The sequence below is a fragment of the Eulemur rufifrons genome, chromosome 16, assembly GCF_041146395.1.
Source record: "Eulemur rufifrons isolate Redbay chromosome 16, OSU_ERuf_1, whole genome shotgun sequence".
Lineage (NCBI taxonomy): Eukaryota > Metazoa > Chordata > Mammalia > Primates > Lemuridae > Eulemur > Eulemur rufifrons.
Window position 1 is genome coordinate 86864296 of NC_090998.1, and position 14409 is coordinate 86878704.

The window sequence follows — 14409 nt, forward strand, 5'->3', positions numbered from 1 at the left end:
CTGGGTAAACGCCCATGGTCCCCTGGAGAAGGTTCATCAGTGACTGTCTTCCTCGGTGTGTGCACATGTGTGTGTGTGCATGTGTGTTCATGTGCATGTGTGTGTGCATGTGTGTGCGTGCATGTGCGTGTGTGCGCGTGTGCATGTGCATGTGTGTGCGTGTGCATGTGCGTGCGTGCATGTGCGTGTGTGCATGTGTGCGCGTGTGCATGTGCATGTATGTGCGTGTGCATGTGTGTGTGCATGTGCGTGTGTGCATGTGTGCGCGTGTGCATGTGCGCGCGTGTGCATGTGCATGTGCACGTGTGCATGTGTGCATGTGTGCGTGTGCGCGTGTGCATGTGCATGTGTGCGTGTGCGCGTGTGCATGTGCATGTGTGCGCGTGTGCGTGTGCATGTGTGTGCGGGCGTGTTTCTCTCTGTCTCACTGTCTTGCTCTTCTTATCGGCCCCTCCCCTCTCCCCAGCTGCCTCTCGTCTCTGTTCCTCCCTTGCTCACGCCCCGATTGCTAAGGTCCCTGCTGCTCGAAACTGCCAGTTTTTAGGAAGTGCTGCTGTGTCAAGAGCCTGTGCATGAGACCCCAGCCGGCCAGGATTTACTTCCTCCCCACAGAGGACTGGGCGGGGCGAGCAGGAAGGGGCCTCTTACAGTCAAGGTGACGCACCCCTGCCTGGCCAGCCCGAGCAGCAGCTGGGTCAGTGGGACAACGGGAGCACAGGCCACCTTTCCCCTGAGGGCTTCAGATGGACCTGTGCCACCCAGGTAAGCACCCGGGGCCAACCTCTCTGGGCCTCAGCATTCTCTCCTGTAGAATGGGGACAATGGTGCCGGCCTCACAGGGTCCTGCAAGGAATAGATGTGCACATGGACAGACACAGTGGGAAACGCAGCGCAAGCTACAGACATGTACGAGCTCAGGCTGGGTGTGCAGTTGTGTCCCAGAGGCTGGTGCAGAGCAGCCAGCAAAGCAGCACCCTGCCCGCCCTGCCGAGCTGTGCTGCAGTGGGGGAGACGGCAGGAACTGTAATGTCATGTCATGTGTCTGTTGGTGGCAAGTAGGATGGAGAAAAGTAAAGCAGGATAAGCAAGGTGGCGGGGAGCGGCGAGAGGCTGCAGGAGGAGGTGCCCTTTGAGCAGAGACCTGAAGCGGGGGAGGGAGTGACCTATGGTGGTTTCCGGGGAACTAACATTCCAGGCAGAAGGAACAGCCAGTGCAAAGGCTCAGAGGTGGCACTGAGAAAATTTACTTGTTGTGATAAAGATGACAATGTTGTGATGTTGGTGACAGTGATGCCTGTCTTGACGGTTCAAGGGTCCTGAGGCCCCTTTCTGGCCTTTAGGGGTTGGAGTGGCCTTGGGGAGGCTGAGGACACCCTCAGAGCCAGCAGAGTAACCAGGGCCATGAGTCTGGGGACAGAGAGGAGAGAGGAGGCTGCACAGTTGCTGGGGGGAGAGAATAGGACAGGTCGTGTTTCTAGGAGACAGAGAGAAGGGTCAGAAGAGGGGCCAAGTTTCTGCACTGGAGTTTCAGAATGTTCCAGAATTGCCTCGAATTCCAGAACATAAGGCCTGATAGGAACCGTCCGGCTTCCCAGGTCCAGGTGACTGCAACCTTGTCCAGCAAAACGCCCTTTCTTCAATAACACCCACCGAGGAGAACCTGACCCTGCCCACTGGGCGTCCCCTTACCCCCAGAGGGGGGAGGCCGTGGGCTCCAGGGAACACAGTTAGAGAACCACCAATCCATTTCAACAGCTGCCCACTTGCAGATGGGAAAAGGAAGCCAAGAAGGGAAAATCTCCCCAAGGCAGAGGCAGGACCACACCCCATCTTCAGACTCCCTGTCCAGTGCTCTCACCCTGTCCCCGCTTCTCCTGTGGGCTTTTGGGGACAGGTGGCTCCCATACTGGACAGGCTCAGTGAACACATCTGGGGGCAACTGAAGGCGAAGGGAGACCCAGCAAGGGGCGGTACCCGGCTCAAGGTTACCCCACAGACGAGAGGGTGCAGCAAGGCAGTGGGAGCACCTGCTGAGGAGTAACCCCCTCCCCCGCCATCTGTCTGTCCACCATGAACGCTTTGTTCTTTGTGTCCTGACACACTGGGGATGCAGGGGTGGCTGTCTCCGCGGTGCAGATAAGGAAACTGAGGCTCACAGAGGTGAACCGGAAGCAAGGACTGACTTGCTCAAGGCCAGACAGCCAGTCAGTGGCAGAGTAGGAACAAGAAGCTGAGCGGAGAAAGAGCCCCAGGTTGAGCCTGGGCTGTGCAGAGTGCAGGGGAGGGGCCTGGGGCCGGTGGGGTGGGTGGGGTGGGGTGGGGTGGAGGAGGGGCTCTGCTTTGCTTCAGGCTGCCACGGGGGCGGAATGGATGAAATGGGGTCAGCACAGGCAGTTTGTTGGGAGATTTGGGGTCTCCCATTGAGCAATTCGTCTTCTCATTCATTCTGTGAACAGTCCTCCGGTGTGCTGCACAATGCTGGGGACAGCAGTGACCCCACCGTGGGCCTCAGCCTGCGGGGAGCACTGGTCTGGGATGTGGGGGGTGAGATGGAGACAGGGGGAGACAGTGCGATGTTGGAGGTGGGGTGCGGGGGTGGGGAGACAGATCCTACAGAACCTGACCCAGATGTGCAAACAGACCTGGAGATGGGAGTAAGTGGCTTTTCCCACCAGGGCAGGGAGATCTGGGAAGACTTCCTGGAGGAGGTAGAGGGGAAAGAGGGAGGGAGGGTTATTCCCCTCTTATCCAGACTGGATTTTAATTGGAGCCTCTCCATGGCCAGGTGACTTCCCCTCTCTGAGTTCCAATTTGTCATGCTGGCTTGGCCTGGGTAACTGGGGAGGACGCACAGGGATTTGGAGAGGTTCCAGCTCCGCTTCGACCTGCCAGCGGTTATGGTGAATCTCTTCCTTCTGTGGGCCTCAGTTTTCCCACCTTGATAATGGACAGGACGGTGGCAAAGATTGTCCCAGGGCTGCCCTCCTCTTCCTGCCTTGGTCATGTGTCCGGAAGCAGGTAAAGTCCCCTCCCCCAGGGCCTGCGGGGAGGCGAGAGGTCCAGGTGACAAAGCCCCAACGTGACCAAAGGGAGGCACTGGCCTGGTGCAGACGCAGTTAAAAATAGAGGCAGCTCAGCAGGGGGAGAGGAAGCCACACGGGGTACCTGTAGGGCGTCTGGGACTGGGGTGGGAAGCGCTCCACCCACACCCCGTTTGCCCCAGCGTCCCTCACACTGACACTTGAGGGGCCTCCTTTTCTAGGGCCCCAAGATGGCGTCGTCTTGCTGCCCTGGAAAGGGGAAGTGAGGCCAGCTGTCCTGGAAGCAGGGCTGCAAGCGCAGAGATTTCTAAAAATACGACGGGAAAGAGGAAGGGCAAAGGGGAAGTGGGAGGAGCTGGGGAGAGGTCGGGGGCATCACGCCCGCGGCCAGGCCCGGGTGCCAGGGCTGCCACCGCCTGCGGGCACAGAGACGTCCGGGTCCAGATGGGCCTTGGTGGGGTGTGAGAGGCCCAGACCTAAGTGGGGACTAAATGGAGGTCCTTGGGGCTGGCAATACTAATTTTATTATTTTGTGTGCATTACTATTATTACCAACAACCCACCTCCATGAGCCTCCACCAGTGCCTGAAACTCCGTCATCACCGGGCTTAGAATCAGAAGTGGCCACTCCCAGGCTGTGTCCTTGTCACCCTCCCTGAACCTCGGTGTCCTCAGCTCTGCAGTGGGGAGACTATCTGATATTTAACAAGTAGTCAGATGCAGGGTCGGAAGGCGTGGTGCCCGCCACGTGCACCGTGTCGGCTACAGCAGGCCAGGGCCATCGGCACAGTTACGTAGGTTCAGAAGCACTTGGCCGGTTGCCACCTGTTGGGGACAGGATGGACCCCAACAGAAGGGGACAGTGGGCTGAGAGAATTTATGATATACTTGTCAACCACAAGGGAAAAAGCAGCTGTACGAAGTACAAACACAGGCACCCCCTCAGTATTCCCACGCACCCCACTGCCCGGGGGAGCTGTGTTGCTGTGTGTTTCCAACCACACCTGTGCCTCAGTTTCCACAGCTCTACGATATTGGCTTTTCAGGGGGGCAGAGGGGTCTGACTGTAAGGGACATTCTGCATCTTGTCTTCATTCTCAAACATGCCACCATGTGAGAACATTCAGGTTTAGTGTCTGCTGGGTTTGATGATTTGTGTGGAGACATCTGGCTTTGGAAGATCAACATCAGGGCTGTGACCTCAGAGCCCCAGCTGGGCCCAGATGTGAATCCCAGCTCTGCCACCTTCCAGCTATGTCACCTGGGGCAGGGCACTTAACCTATCTGAGCATCAGATGCCTCATCTGTAGAATGACATGAGAAATGCCTTCCTTCCAGAGGTGTTGGGAGTGGATGGGACAGCCGGGAGCACACTGGGCCTGTCACACAGTAGGTGCGCACCCAGCATGCCCTTTCTTAACCAATGGCAGGGCTCGATCCCAGCAATGCTTGGGGAATGGGAAGGAGGCGGTGGAGGGGACAGTGTCCCCACGGGCCCAGGTGGGCAGCTGGGAGGAGAGCCAGAGGGTCAGCAGGAGCTGCGAGGCAAAGAGGAAAAGGAAGAGCATCCCGGGCACAGGGAACAGCCTGTGCAAAGGCCACTGGAGGGCCAGAGCTCAGGGCAGGGAAGCAAGGGCGGCCAGGGAGGCTGAGCAGAACTCAGTCCTGGGGCGGGGTGGGTCTGGGGGACTTGTCCCCAGACAATGGGATGCTGTGGGAGGCTGGACTGGAGCAGGTGGAGAAGCCAGGGAGGCATTGCAGTCCCCGGAGCAAAGTGACAATGGTCAGAATGAGGGTGGGGCCGTGGAAACGGAAGGAAAATAGACGGGACTTGTTCATGGAGGAGACCCAAGGGGTGAGAGACAGGTGGGTGTCAGGTGCCTCCTGGGGGGCGTGGGGGCCATTTCCAGAGCTCAGGAACTCAGGAAGGGGGCTGCGTGGAGCGGAGACTCTTAGGGGTTCAATTCTGGCCACAATGACAAGAGCGGTGATGGTAGCACGTGGGGGGTTGTCGGATCTGAAGTTCAGACGAGGGGCTGGAACTGAGGATGTGTGAGAGTCCCTGGCCCATGGGAGGAGGCAGGAGCTAAGGAGACCCCGTGGGGAGAGAGGGGTGTCGGCCTAGGGCTGAGTCATGGGGCCCCACACTCACCTCCTGACCACGTGCATGCGGAGCGTCCACACAGATGCCAGAGCCCACCCTGGCTTCTCTGGACAGGCAGCCTGTCTGCGCCTGGCCTCCCCCGGCAGCTGTGCCCGGCCAGAAACAGGCCCTCGAGACACAGGCCCCAGCCAGCAGCAAAACCAAAGAATCTGATCATTCACCTCCAAGTCAACTAGAGGTGACTGGTTTTCTCCAAGGATGGGCCTCAGCCGCCCTCCCTGCTTCCTCCCGGCGAGGAGTGCCGGCGGCTGCCCCGCTGCCGTTCTTGTCTCCACGGGGATGGCCGCTCACACCTTCTGTCCCTGCACGTCCCAACAGCTTGAGAACCCTCTCCTGGGACAGAGGCTGGAGTGTCAGCAAACCGGTGTTTGGATCCCAGCACTGCCTCGTCCTGGCTGTGTGACCTGGGGCAAGTCGCCTCACCTTGCTGAGCCTCAGTGTGTTACACTGGAAAATATCTACTTCAGAGAGTTGCGAGGATTAAACATCATTTATGCAGAGCTGCCGGCATGGAGCAGGTGTTTGTGAGCTTAAAGTTTAATGAGGCTCTTGCTTGGTCCCCTGGTGTAAGTGCCACCTGCCCCCTCCCCCGGAAACAGGACCTCTAGGTTTGCAGAGCTCAGAGTTGCAGGCGCAGAAAGGCCACCCGTGGGTGGCCAGGAGGAGTGGCGTGTGGAGCCACCCTGCTCCCAGCCCCTGCTTCCTGGCCCCGTGTGGACTCCCTGCTGGAGAGAGTGGCCTATGGTGGCCATTGATTTGGTGTGGATGGTGACGCCGGGTAGATGGTGCCCCATCCAAGCAGGACATTACCGCCAAGCTGACACTGCAGCTGCACCTTCCGAAGACTCCCCATCGCTCCACCGGGCCGGCATCTTCCCGTGGTGAAATGGGAGAGACGAACGGCAGATCCCACGGCCACACGCTCCCTTCGTGGCACCGTTGTCATTGTCTGATGTCGTGCTGGGTGGTGTGCTGTGTTGGTGGGTCAAACATTCTCGAAGCCCTGGGATAGTGGTGCTGGCTGAGGCTCTGTGGGCAGGGAAGGTAAACATACCGGAACACGTGTGGATGCCAATCGAGACGAGTCGCTGACTTTTGCAGAATAGAAGGGGTCCGATGGGATCACTTTGCCACTAAGTTCTTGGTTGGTCTTCTAGAGAAATGATGGGCTCAGCGTCGGGCTCTGTTGCTGGCAGAGTGGACATTGTACGGTGGCAGCAGGTAGGGGGCCTCGGTGAGCAGGTCCCCACAGGGCCCCCTCCGGGCTCCCCCATCCATGCACCCGCTCTTACCAGCAGAGGCTGCCATCGGTGGGCCGAGTTGCCCCGCTGGCTCACTGCTTTAGTGCCTCTCCTGTGCCGGACGCTTGCTGAGGGACACTAACACGCTTCACAAAAAGCTCCACACTTTGTGCCACTCCCTCAGGGTCACCCACGTGCCTCCTGTCCAGACCTCTAACCTTGCAACCTGCCTTCTTTGTGGCCTCTGCCTGAGAAGCCAGGCCAGTCCCTACTGCACGTGAATGCACGTATAGTCCCACTGCTCGCAGTTCTGCCCACTGCGGGACCTCCTCTCCCCACTGTCCTTCAGGGACACCTTTGAGCAGGGCTGCAGTTCAATAGCTGCTTAGTTTTTACTTGCGTTCAAACACCAAGCCAGCCCATCCTGCAGCCAAACTTGGGCATTTTCCCCTGTCGTCAGATCAGGAGGGGCCCACCCACGCAGACACGGTGTGAGCTGAGGAACAGGCCCTGGTGCGATGGCGGTGGGTGACACGAGGGCCTGGGCCACCTGTCCATGGAGCCTACTGGAGCCCTGTGGCTTTGCTCATGCCTGCTCCTGGGTGAGCCACTTACAAAGGATTGCTGCTGGGCTCACCTTACAAAGGATTGCTGCTGGGCTTGCTTGACCTCGTGACTTGGTGGTTCAGACAGACGCATCTTGGCAGCTTGGTTTCCTGGTGTTGCACGGGCAGGCCTCTGTCTCTCCCAGGGCCCAGGGGCATTCCAGGAACTGTCTTCTGCATAGTGCATAATTGTCTGCTGCAAGGACATGGCCTTGCTCCCAAACCCCAGGGGCTGGCACTGCCAGTCTCCCGCTGGGGCCCCCATGAACTACGCATGGGCATACCGCTAGCGCCTCGTATTTCTATCGGGTGGCCTGGCCCTCGCCCAGACATGCTAGAGCCCTGCGCTGCCCTGGGCCCGCTGAAAGCTGGCAGCCCTGTGTGTCACTCAGGGAACGGGTTGGAACAGCACCCCCAGGGCTGGAATATGCTGCCTCGGAACTCCAAGAGGCCTACAGAGTGCTTATGCTTCCTTCTAAGTGACGGAAGATGCAACAGGGAAACACTTGTCCTTTACTTCGGAAGGGAGGTCCCAGAACGGATGGGACCACCTAAAAGCTTGCGGATGTGGCAAGCCTCTGAATCGTTGCAAGAGTCACCTCCCACTCTCTGGAGCGCCTGTGTCTCACCAGGGCCACCTCTCTCCCATCTGGCTCGATTCACTTGCTGTCACCGATATGGGGGACCAGTGCGATGTCTGGGTCTCCAGACGGTGTTATGACAGAGGGCAGGAGAGTTCACGGGACCCTGGGGCAAGCCTGTCGGGTTCACCCTGCATCCTGCGTGGGCGCAGGCGATTTCTGACCCTCCTTCCCGACAGACGGAAGGCAACCAGTTTGCCAGGCGGACGATCACGCCGGGTGCCGGGCGTGCCCAGGGGCTCCAGCAAAGGGACCGCGTGTGCCGCGGCAGCTGCAGGGGGCTCCCTGGCTTAGTTCATGGCGGCCTGCTGCCACCCTCCAGCCTGCGGAAGCGCTTGGGGATGTGATGAGGGCCACCACGCCTCCTCCTTCAGGTGCCAAGGGTGGCACTCGCACCTGCCATTCCCTGGAGGTTACAGTATTGTTTTTGATTTGCTCTCGTAGCTGCGGGAGGGACGAGGCGGTTCGTGGAACTCCCAGTAGCCTTCCCCACTACAGTGGGGCCCTGAGCCCACGAGCCGAGGTACCAGTGTGGGGCCAGGAACCAAGTATGTCCGTTCCAGTTACACACCTGCAGACCAGGACGTGGCCGTGACCCAGGAGACCTCTAGTGAGCGGGACCGGGCCAGGACTCGTTTGTCACCTGGCCTCAGTACACCCCCATGCTCATGGGGCCTTGGAGACGCCTCGGTCTCAAGTGTCAGTGTCAACTCGGATCCTGTGTCCAGCAGTCCTCAAAACGTTTGGATGTCGCCCTTTCCCCGGCGTGCGGTCACCGGAGTAAAAGGCCACAGGTGTTTGAGGGAAGGGCCAGAGAGTCACTGCCACGCGTCCTTGCCATCGTATTGCAGGACCCTTCCTTCTGGGGACCCGGGCTCTCCTTCAGTCAATAGTTCTGGACGTGAAAACTGGGTCAGGTCCGAAAGCTAGGCAAGGGCCTTGGCTCTTTATTGCAGTGGCTGCCCTGAGGAGGCGTGTCCTGGGCTCCCAGGTGAGCGACCGGGGAGGGTCTCAGCTGTGAGCCGGCAGCAGGAATGGGCGCCTTGGTCCTGAGGAGGAGCCGATGGCACCGCATAGCAAACACTGCACGCATGTTGGCCCCTTACCGAACGCTGCATTCTTGCCGGGTGTTTGCCTGGCCGCCCTCTGAGGGACGGCGGTGCTCACGTTTCGTAGATAAGGACACTGTATGAGTTTTGTCTTGGGCTCAGCTGCTGCGACAGACTCAGACAGAGTAACAGCGACTGAGACACTCTCAAAACTCATTTTCCTCTCCTGGAGAAGTCCAAATGGGCGGGTGGTCGAGATGAATTTGATGACTCTTCCCCAGACCACCGCTTGGGGACCCAGGCTCCTTCTCGCTCGGCCCCTGGCAGCTCAGCACAAGGCTTCGCCTCAGACGTAGCGCACGGAGGCACCTGGCCTCCTCTCTGAGTTCGTGGGGGAGCTGACGAACCTTGTAGAACCTTGAAGAAATGTGACCAGGCACTTCCTAGAGCTGGGGCGCGCAGGTCGGGGAGGGGCTGGGTGGGCAGACGGGACAAGACACCCCAGGGTGGAGGAACGCCTGGGCAAGGTGGGGAAGCGGGGCTGAGCATTGGACGTTTCAGGGGCGGCGAGGAGCCGGCAGGCTGGACTAGGAGGCGCTGGTTGACAGTGGCAGGGGATGAGGCTGGCTGCAGATGCTGGGGAGATGGTGGAGGCCCCGGGGCCAGGGTGAGGACTTCTTCTCTGACTAACAGGGAGTCCATGGGGATTTTGACCAGGAGAGTGCTGTGGATGGAACAGACGCCACAACGCGGAGTGGAGTTGGCACAGCTGACCCGGTGTGGGAACCGTCATAGCACTTTGCACAGAATGCCACCACACACACCCCATTTAGCTCATTTCCAGGTGAAGATGAAAGAGCACAGGCTTTGTAGTCAGCCCAATCCAAGGTCCCGTCCTAGCTCAGTAACCTTGTCCTTGCGAGACCTTGGTTGGGTCACCTCACCTTTCTGAGCCTCAGTATCTGGTGGCAGGGACTGTAAACTGTCCCCCAAAATCCAGCCTTTCCACCTAAAAACACCAGGACCCTGTACTACGGGTTCATTTCCCAGCCTCCCTTGCAGCTAGGTGTGGCCATGTGAGCACATCCTGGCCAATGGGGTGTGGGGCCAATGGTGTGCCACTTCCTGGTTGTGCAAGTGAGTAAGTGAATGAATGATAAGCATGGAGCCAGTGAAGGAGTAGATTCAAGTTCCAGGGAAGAAGGAATGCCTGCAGCAAGTACTTCCCCGAGTGCTAACGTGCCAGGCTCGTCCTCGGTGCTGGGACGCAGCAGTGAGCAAAAGAGCAAAACAGGTGAACGCTCCGCCCGTGGAGCTGAGGGCCCGCTGGGAGGGACAGAGAAGATGCACGTGAACCAGATACTTGGGGGTCTCCGTGGGGGGGTCGGTGGGAGAAAGAGCAAGCAGGACAGGAAGGGAGGGGGAGGGGCTGCCCCAGGGAAGGGGGCGGGCGAGTCCTGGGTGGCCGGAGGGAAGAGCACCCTCGGGAAGGCAGAGCCTGACTTGCGGCTGGAGCCAGTGAGGCAGGAGAAAGCCGGTTCTTCTCTCTGCAGACCCGGTGGAGCTGAGCAGCGGGGAGGCGGAGGAGCTGCAGCGCATCAAGTGGCACCGGAAGCAGCTTCTGGAGGACATCCAGGTGAGTGCGCAGGTGCACGCGCCGTGTCCACAGACGCTCACACCCGCACGCTCGCACGCCTCCCCACCCGCTCCCGACGCAGCCTGGCCAGAGAGCACAGCCAGCCCCCGGCCACAGCCAGCCCCAGCCCAGCCCCAGCCCAGCCCCAGCCCCAGCCCAGCCCCAGCCCAGCCCCAGCCCAGCCCCAGCAGCAGGAGAGCAGGGAGACCACAGAGTCCCGAGGACCCGTCAGTGGGGGAGGGAGGGCAGCGATCCAACAAAGCACCTACTATGTGCCAAGCCCCACTCGGGCCTTTACCAGCCTCATCCCATGGCAGGTGCTAACCCCAGCTGTGTGGCCTCAGCCAGGCCTCATCCCCTTAAATTGTGGACCACTTGGTCAGGAGTTCAGCTGTCAGTTTCCTAGCCATCAGCTCATCTGGTTCTCAGCAATCCTCTGAGGCAGGCCTGGGCCCTTCTCCTGGAACTGCCTTGCTCCGTCCTGCCCCAGGGCCTTTGCACATGCAGTTCCCGCCAACCTGGACTCTCCCAGCCCCCTTCGTGTCTCCTCTCATTATGTTATTGTCAGCTCTAATGCCACCTCCTCCTGGAGGCTGCCCTGACCACCCTGGCTACAGGTGCTGTGTCCCCACTCCCACACGCACAGGAGTCCAGTGAGGGAGGAAGGCACAAAATCATTCGCCAGCTTGTCCTTTGCTGAGCTCTGCTCCATGCCGGGCTCTTTCTACACCACTGCTCTGCCATGTTCTGCAAGTTGTTCCCTTCAGCCACTCATGTGCCCAGCGCCACTAGCCTGTGCGCCCCATGAGAGCAGGGCCAGGTCTGCCTGCCCCCAACCCCCACTGCAGCCCCAGCCCACTAGTGGAGCATAATAGGTGCTTAGTTAGTACTTGTGAATGAATCCCCATTTTACTTGTGGGGAAGCCGCTCCGTGACTCAGCCAAGGTGGCATGGACAGGAGTGGACGGGGCTCAGATGTAAGTGCCCTGGCCCCGAGCTGGCCCTGAGCCCTGAGGAGGGAGGGGCTGGGGTGCCTCTTGGGGGCACTTGTCAGGTGCTCATGCCACTGCCCTGCAGAGGGGGCTGGACCAGCTGCCCCTCTCCCCCTCCGCCCTGTGGTGGTGGTTACAGGGAGAGGGGTCAGGGGGTCCCCTCTGCCACCAGGTGCTTCCTCCAGAGTCAAGAGGAAAGAGACTTGGGGTGGAGTCCTACACTGGCGTGTTGTGCCACCTCTCTGTGCTTCAGCGTCCTCTTCTGTAACTGCCACAGGAATTGCAACGTCCCCGAGAAAAGGGCCTGCCCTGCCTGTGCCCTGGTCTCCCCATAGTACCTGGTGCATTTCAGCACCTAGGAGTAGATGGAGGGAGGCCAGAGACCAGCTGGGGCCTGATGGTGGAAATGGGGGGCAGCAGGGAGCCTGGGAGGCGTCTCGCAGGACGGGGGCAGGCTCCACGCTGTGCTCCAGAGAGACGCCAGCGGGTGGGAGCAGGCGTGTCCAGTGGGCTTGACTAGAGGCAGGAGACTTCCTGCTGCAGAGGGGAGAGGTTGGAAGACTGGGTAAGGGGTGGGGGCCTCGGACTCCCGCCCCCAAGACAAGAGCCAGTGGAGGGACGGGCGCAGACAGAGGCAATGGTTTGGGTGGGACTTTGAGGGTAGGAGACGTCTGGGGAGGGGATCTGTCAGGCCGAGGGTGCCTCAGACTGGGGGCCAGGACAGAGGTCAGGGAGGGGCCAGGTCAGGAGTCTCACCCAGGGGTGTGAGTGGCTGCTATGGGAGGGTCATATAACCCCTCCCGATCGCACCCTCTGCCCTCTGCCACTCCACAGAAGCTGAAGGATGAGATCGCGGATGTGTTTGCCCAAATCGACTGCTTCGAGAGCGCGGAGGAGAGGTGAGGGGCTTGGGGGGCCCAGGGAAGCTGCTATGGTTGCTTCCCGAGCATGTTGCACTCCATGAAGGAGCAGGGACCATGCCTAGGCCCCCAGGTCTGGTGACATTGGGGATCGGCCCAGGAGGAGGAGGCAGCAGTGAGACAGGAGCAGGGCGGCCCTGTCCCCATGCCCAGTCAAAGCTGGTCCTTGCTTCCAGACTGACCCTCTCTTGAGAGACACCCGTCCTCCCATCCCCTCCACCCAAAGTCTCACCCTGGCCCCCGGCCCAGCCCCTGCCGGATCGCTGGCCACAGCGTCCTGGGATGGGGGTGGGGGTGGGGAAGGGAAGCTCGGCCCCAAGGACAAGGATGAGGCAGCCCAGGCCTCACATGGCAGGGGTGGGGCCAGGGCGGGACCACCTCCCCGCTCACCACTCACAGGGCGTCATCCACCCGCTCCTGCTTTGGGAGGGTTCCCACTGGTTCCGTGACCGGGGGCTGGTCCCGCCCCTCTCTGGGCTCAGTTTCCCCATTTGTGCAACAAGGAGGCTGGTTCCTACACAATCCCCTAGGGCCCCAGAGCGCTGACTCCTACATCTGGTGTCCCCACCCTGTCCCTGCGCCCCTTAGATCTCCACCTCCCCAGCCCCCTCCTTGCCCGCTCACACGTGCGCACACGCAGGGCCCTGTGTCTCCAGCCTGCCTGTTCCGGCCACAGCGGTAACCACGTGCGCACGAGCCTGGCTCCAGAGCCTGTGCTCTCGCCCCCAGCCTCCCGTTTTCTTGCACGGGGCCCCTCTAAGTTCTCCCTGACAGCAACTCTGGGCTCCTCTCCTGAGAGCTGCTAAGTGCTCCTGCCGGGCCCATCGGAGGAGTCGGGGGAGGAGCCCAGAGCCTGCGTTTCTCTCGCCCCCCCAGGTGGCCCCCGTGGAGGGCCCAGGACCCCACTTGGAGGCCTGTGGGAATATGGGCTCCCGCTGGGAGTGGGCCCCTGGGGGTGGGGGGTGCCCCGGGGTCTGGGGCAGTCCGGGCTGACATCCTCGTGTCTGCAGCCGCATGGCCCAGAAGGAGGAGCTGTGCATCGGGCGCAAGAAGTTCAACATGGACCCCACCAAGGTGGGCGGTCGTGGGGGCCTGGGCCGGGGGGTGGGGAGGCTGCATGCCGGACACCTCCGCAACGTCCTCTCGCTCCCCTGGACTGGCACAGCGACCCCGCAGAGGAGAACACTGCGGCCCAGCAGGGCTGCGCACCCTGTCCCATGGCCAGCTGTGGCCGGGGCTCTGTCCACTCCACAGCATAGCAGCCCTGGGGCACGAGGTGGCAGCCAGGAGGACGGGGGGTCTGTGGTGTCCACGCACTTGAGCCAGTACCTCCCCACTCTGGGCCTCCGTTTCTCCTCTGTGAACAGGGCTTTGGGCAGCGAGGCCCTTAGATCTGGGGCTCGGGCTCCGGAAGTGTCTTGCGGCCATGTGCTGGGGGAGAGCCAGGCTTCAGGGCCACCCCTCACCCCTCTGCTGGCACGGAGCTCTGGGCTCAGGGCTGGGTGACCCTGCTCCCCACCCCGGCCCCCACCCCTCACCCTGCCCGGTGGCGGGTGGGCTCCCTCTCCTGCAGGGCAGAGGCAGGAGGAAGCCACCGCCAAGGTGGGGCCAGGGCAGCCAGTGGGCAGTGCCAGGCTGGGGCTCTGGAAATTGACTGCTGTGGCTCAGGGGCCGCCCCTTCCCCATCGCAGGCCCAGAGCCACAGCGGGCCACCTCCCAGGGCCACAGACCCGCAGACCCCACCCCCATCCACACAGACCCACCCACACACTCGCAATAGCTCACACTCCCACCCCGGCTCGTGGGGGGCCACTGGGGGTCCCCCGTGCCCTCTGCCAGTCACTCCGAGCGCCCCACAGTCTGCACCCACCTCCGGCAGTGGGACGGGAGGAATCACTACAGAAAACCAGGGGCCGACCCCTCCCACCCCTAAAATCAGGGTGATGGACTGTGAGTGCCTGGCTAGTGAGGAGACATGTTTGCGAAATTGCCAAATCCGAAACGCAGGTTCCAGTGTGGCAGGCGTGGTCTGCTCTCATTGTCATATAGCGAGGGGAGGAAGGACACACAATAGAAAGTGTCTACCTCTGAGTGCAGGCCTGGGGTAATTTCCTCCCCTT

General features: G+C 60.9%; 1 protein-coding gene across 1 annotated transcript in view; it reads left to right on the plus strand.

The window, feature by feature from the left end:
- The first annotated feature begins 709 nt into the window (after window positions 1–709).
- Window positions 710–14409, plus strand: part of CYTH4 (cytohesin 4) — a 30681-nt gene continuing 16981 nt past the window's right edge. The window contains exons 1-4 of the mRNA XM_069489584.1: window positions 710–762; window positions 10295–10377; window positions 12204–12268; window positions 13300–13363. Of these exons, the coding sequence (XP_069345685.1) occupies window positions 744–762; window positions 10295–10377; window positions 12204–12268; window positions 13300–13363 (231 nt within the window). The 5' untranslated portion in view covers window positions 710–743. The remainder of the gene's footprint in view (window positions 763–10294; window positions 10378–12203; window positions 12269–13299; window positions 13364–14409) is intronic.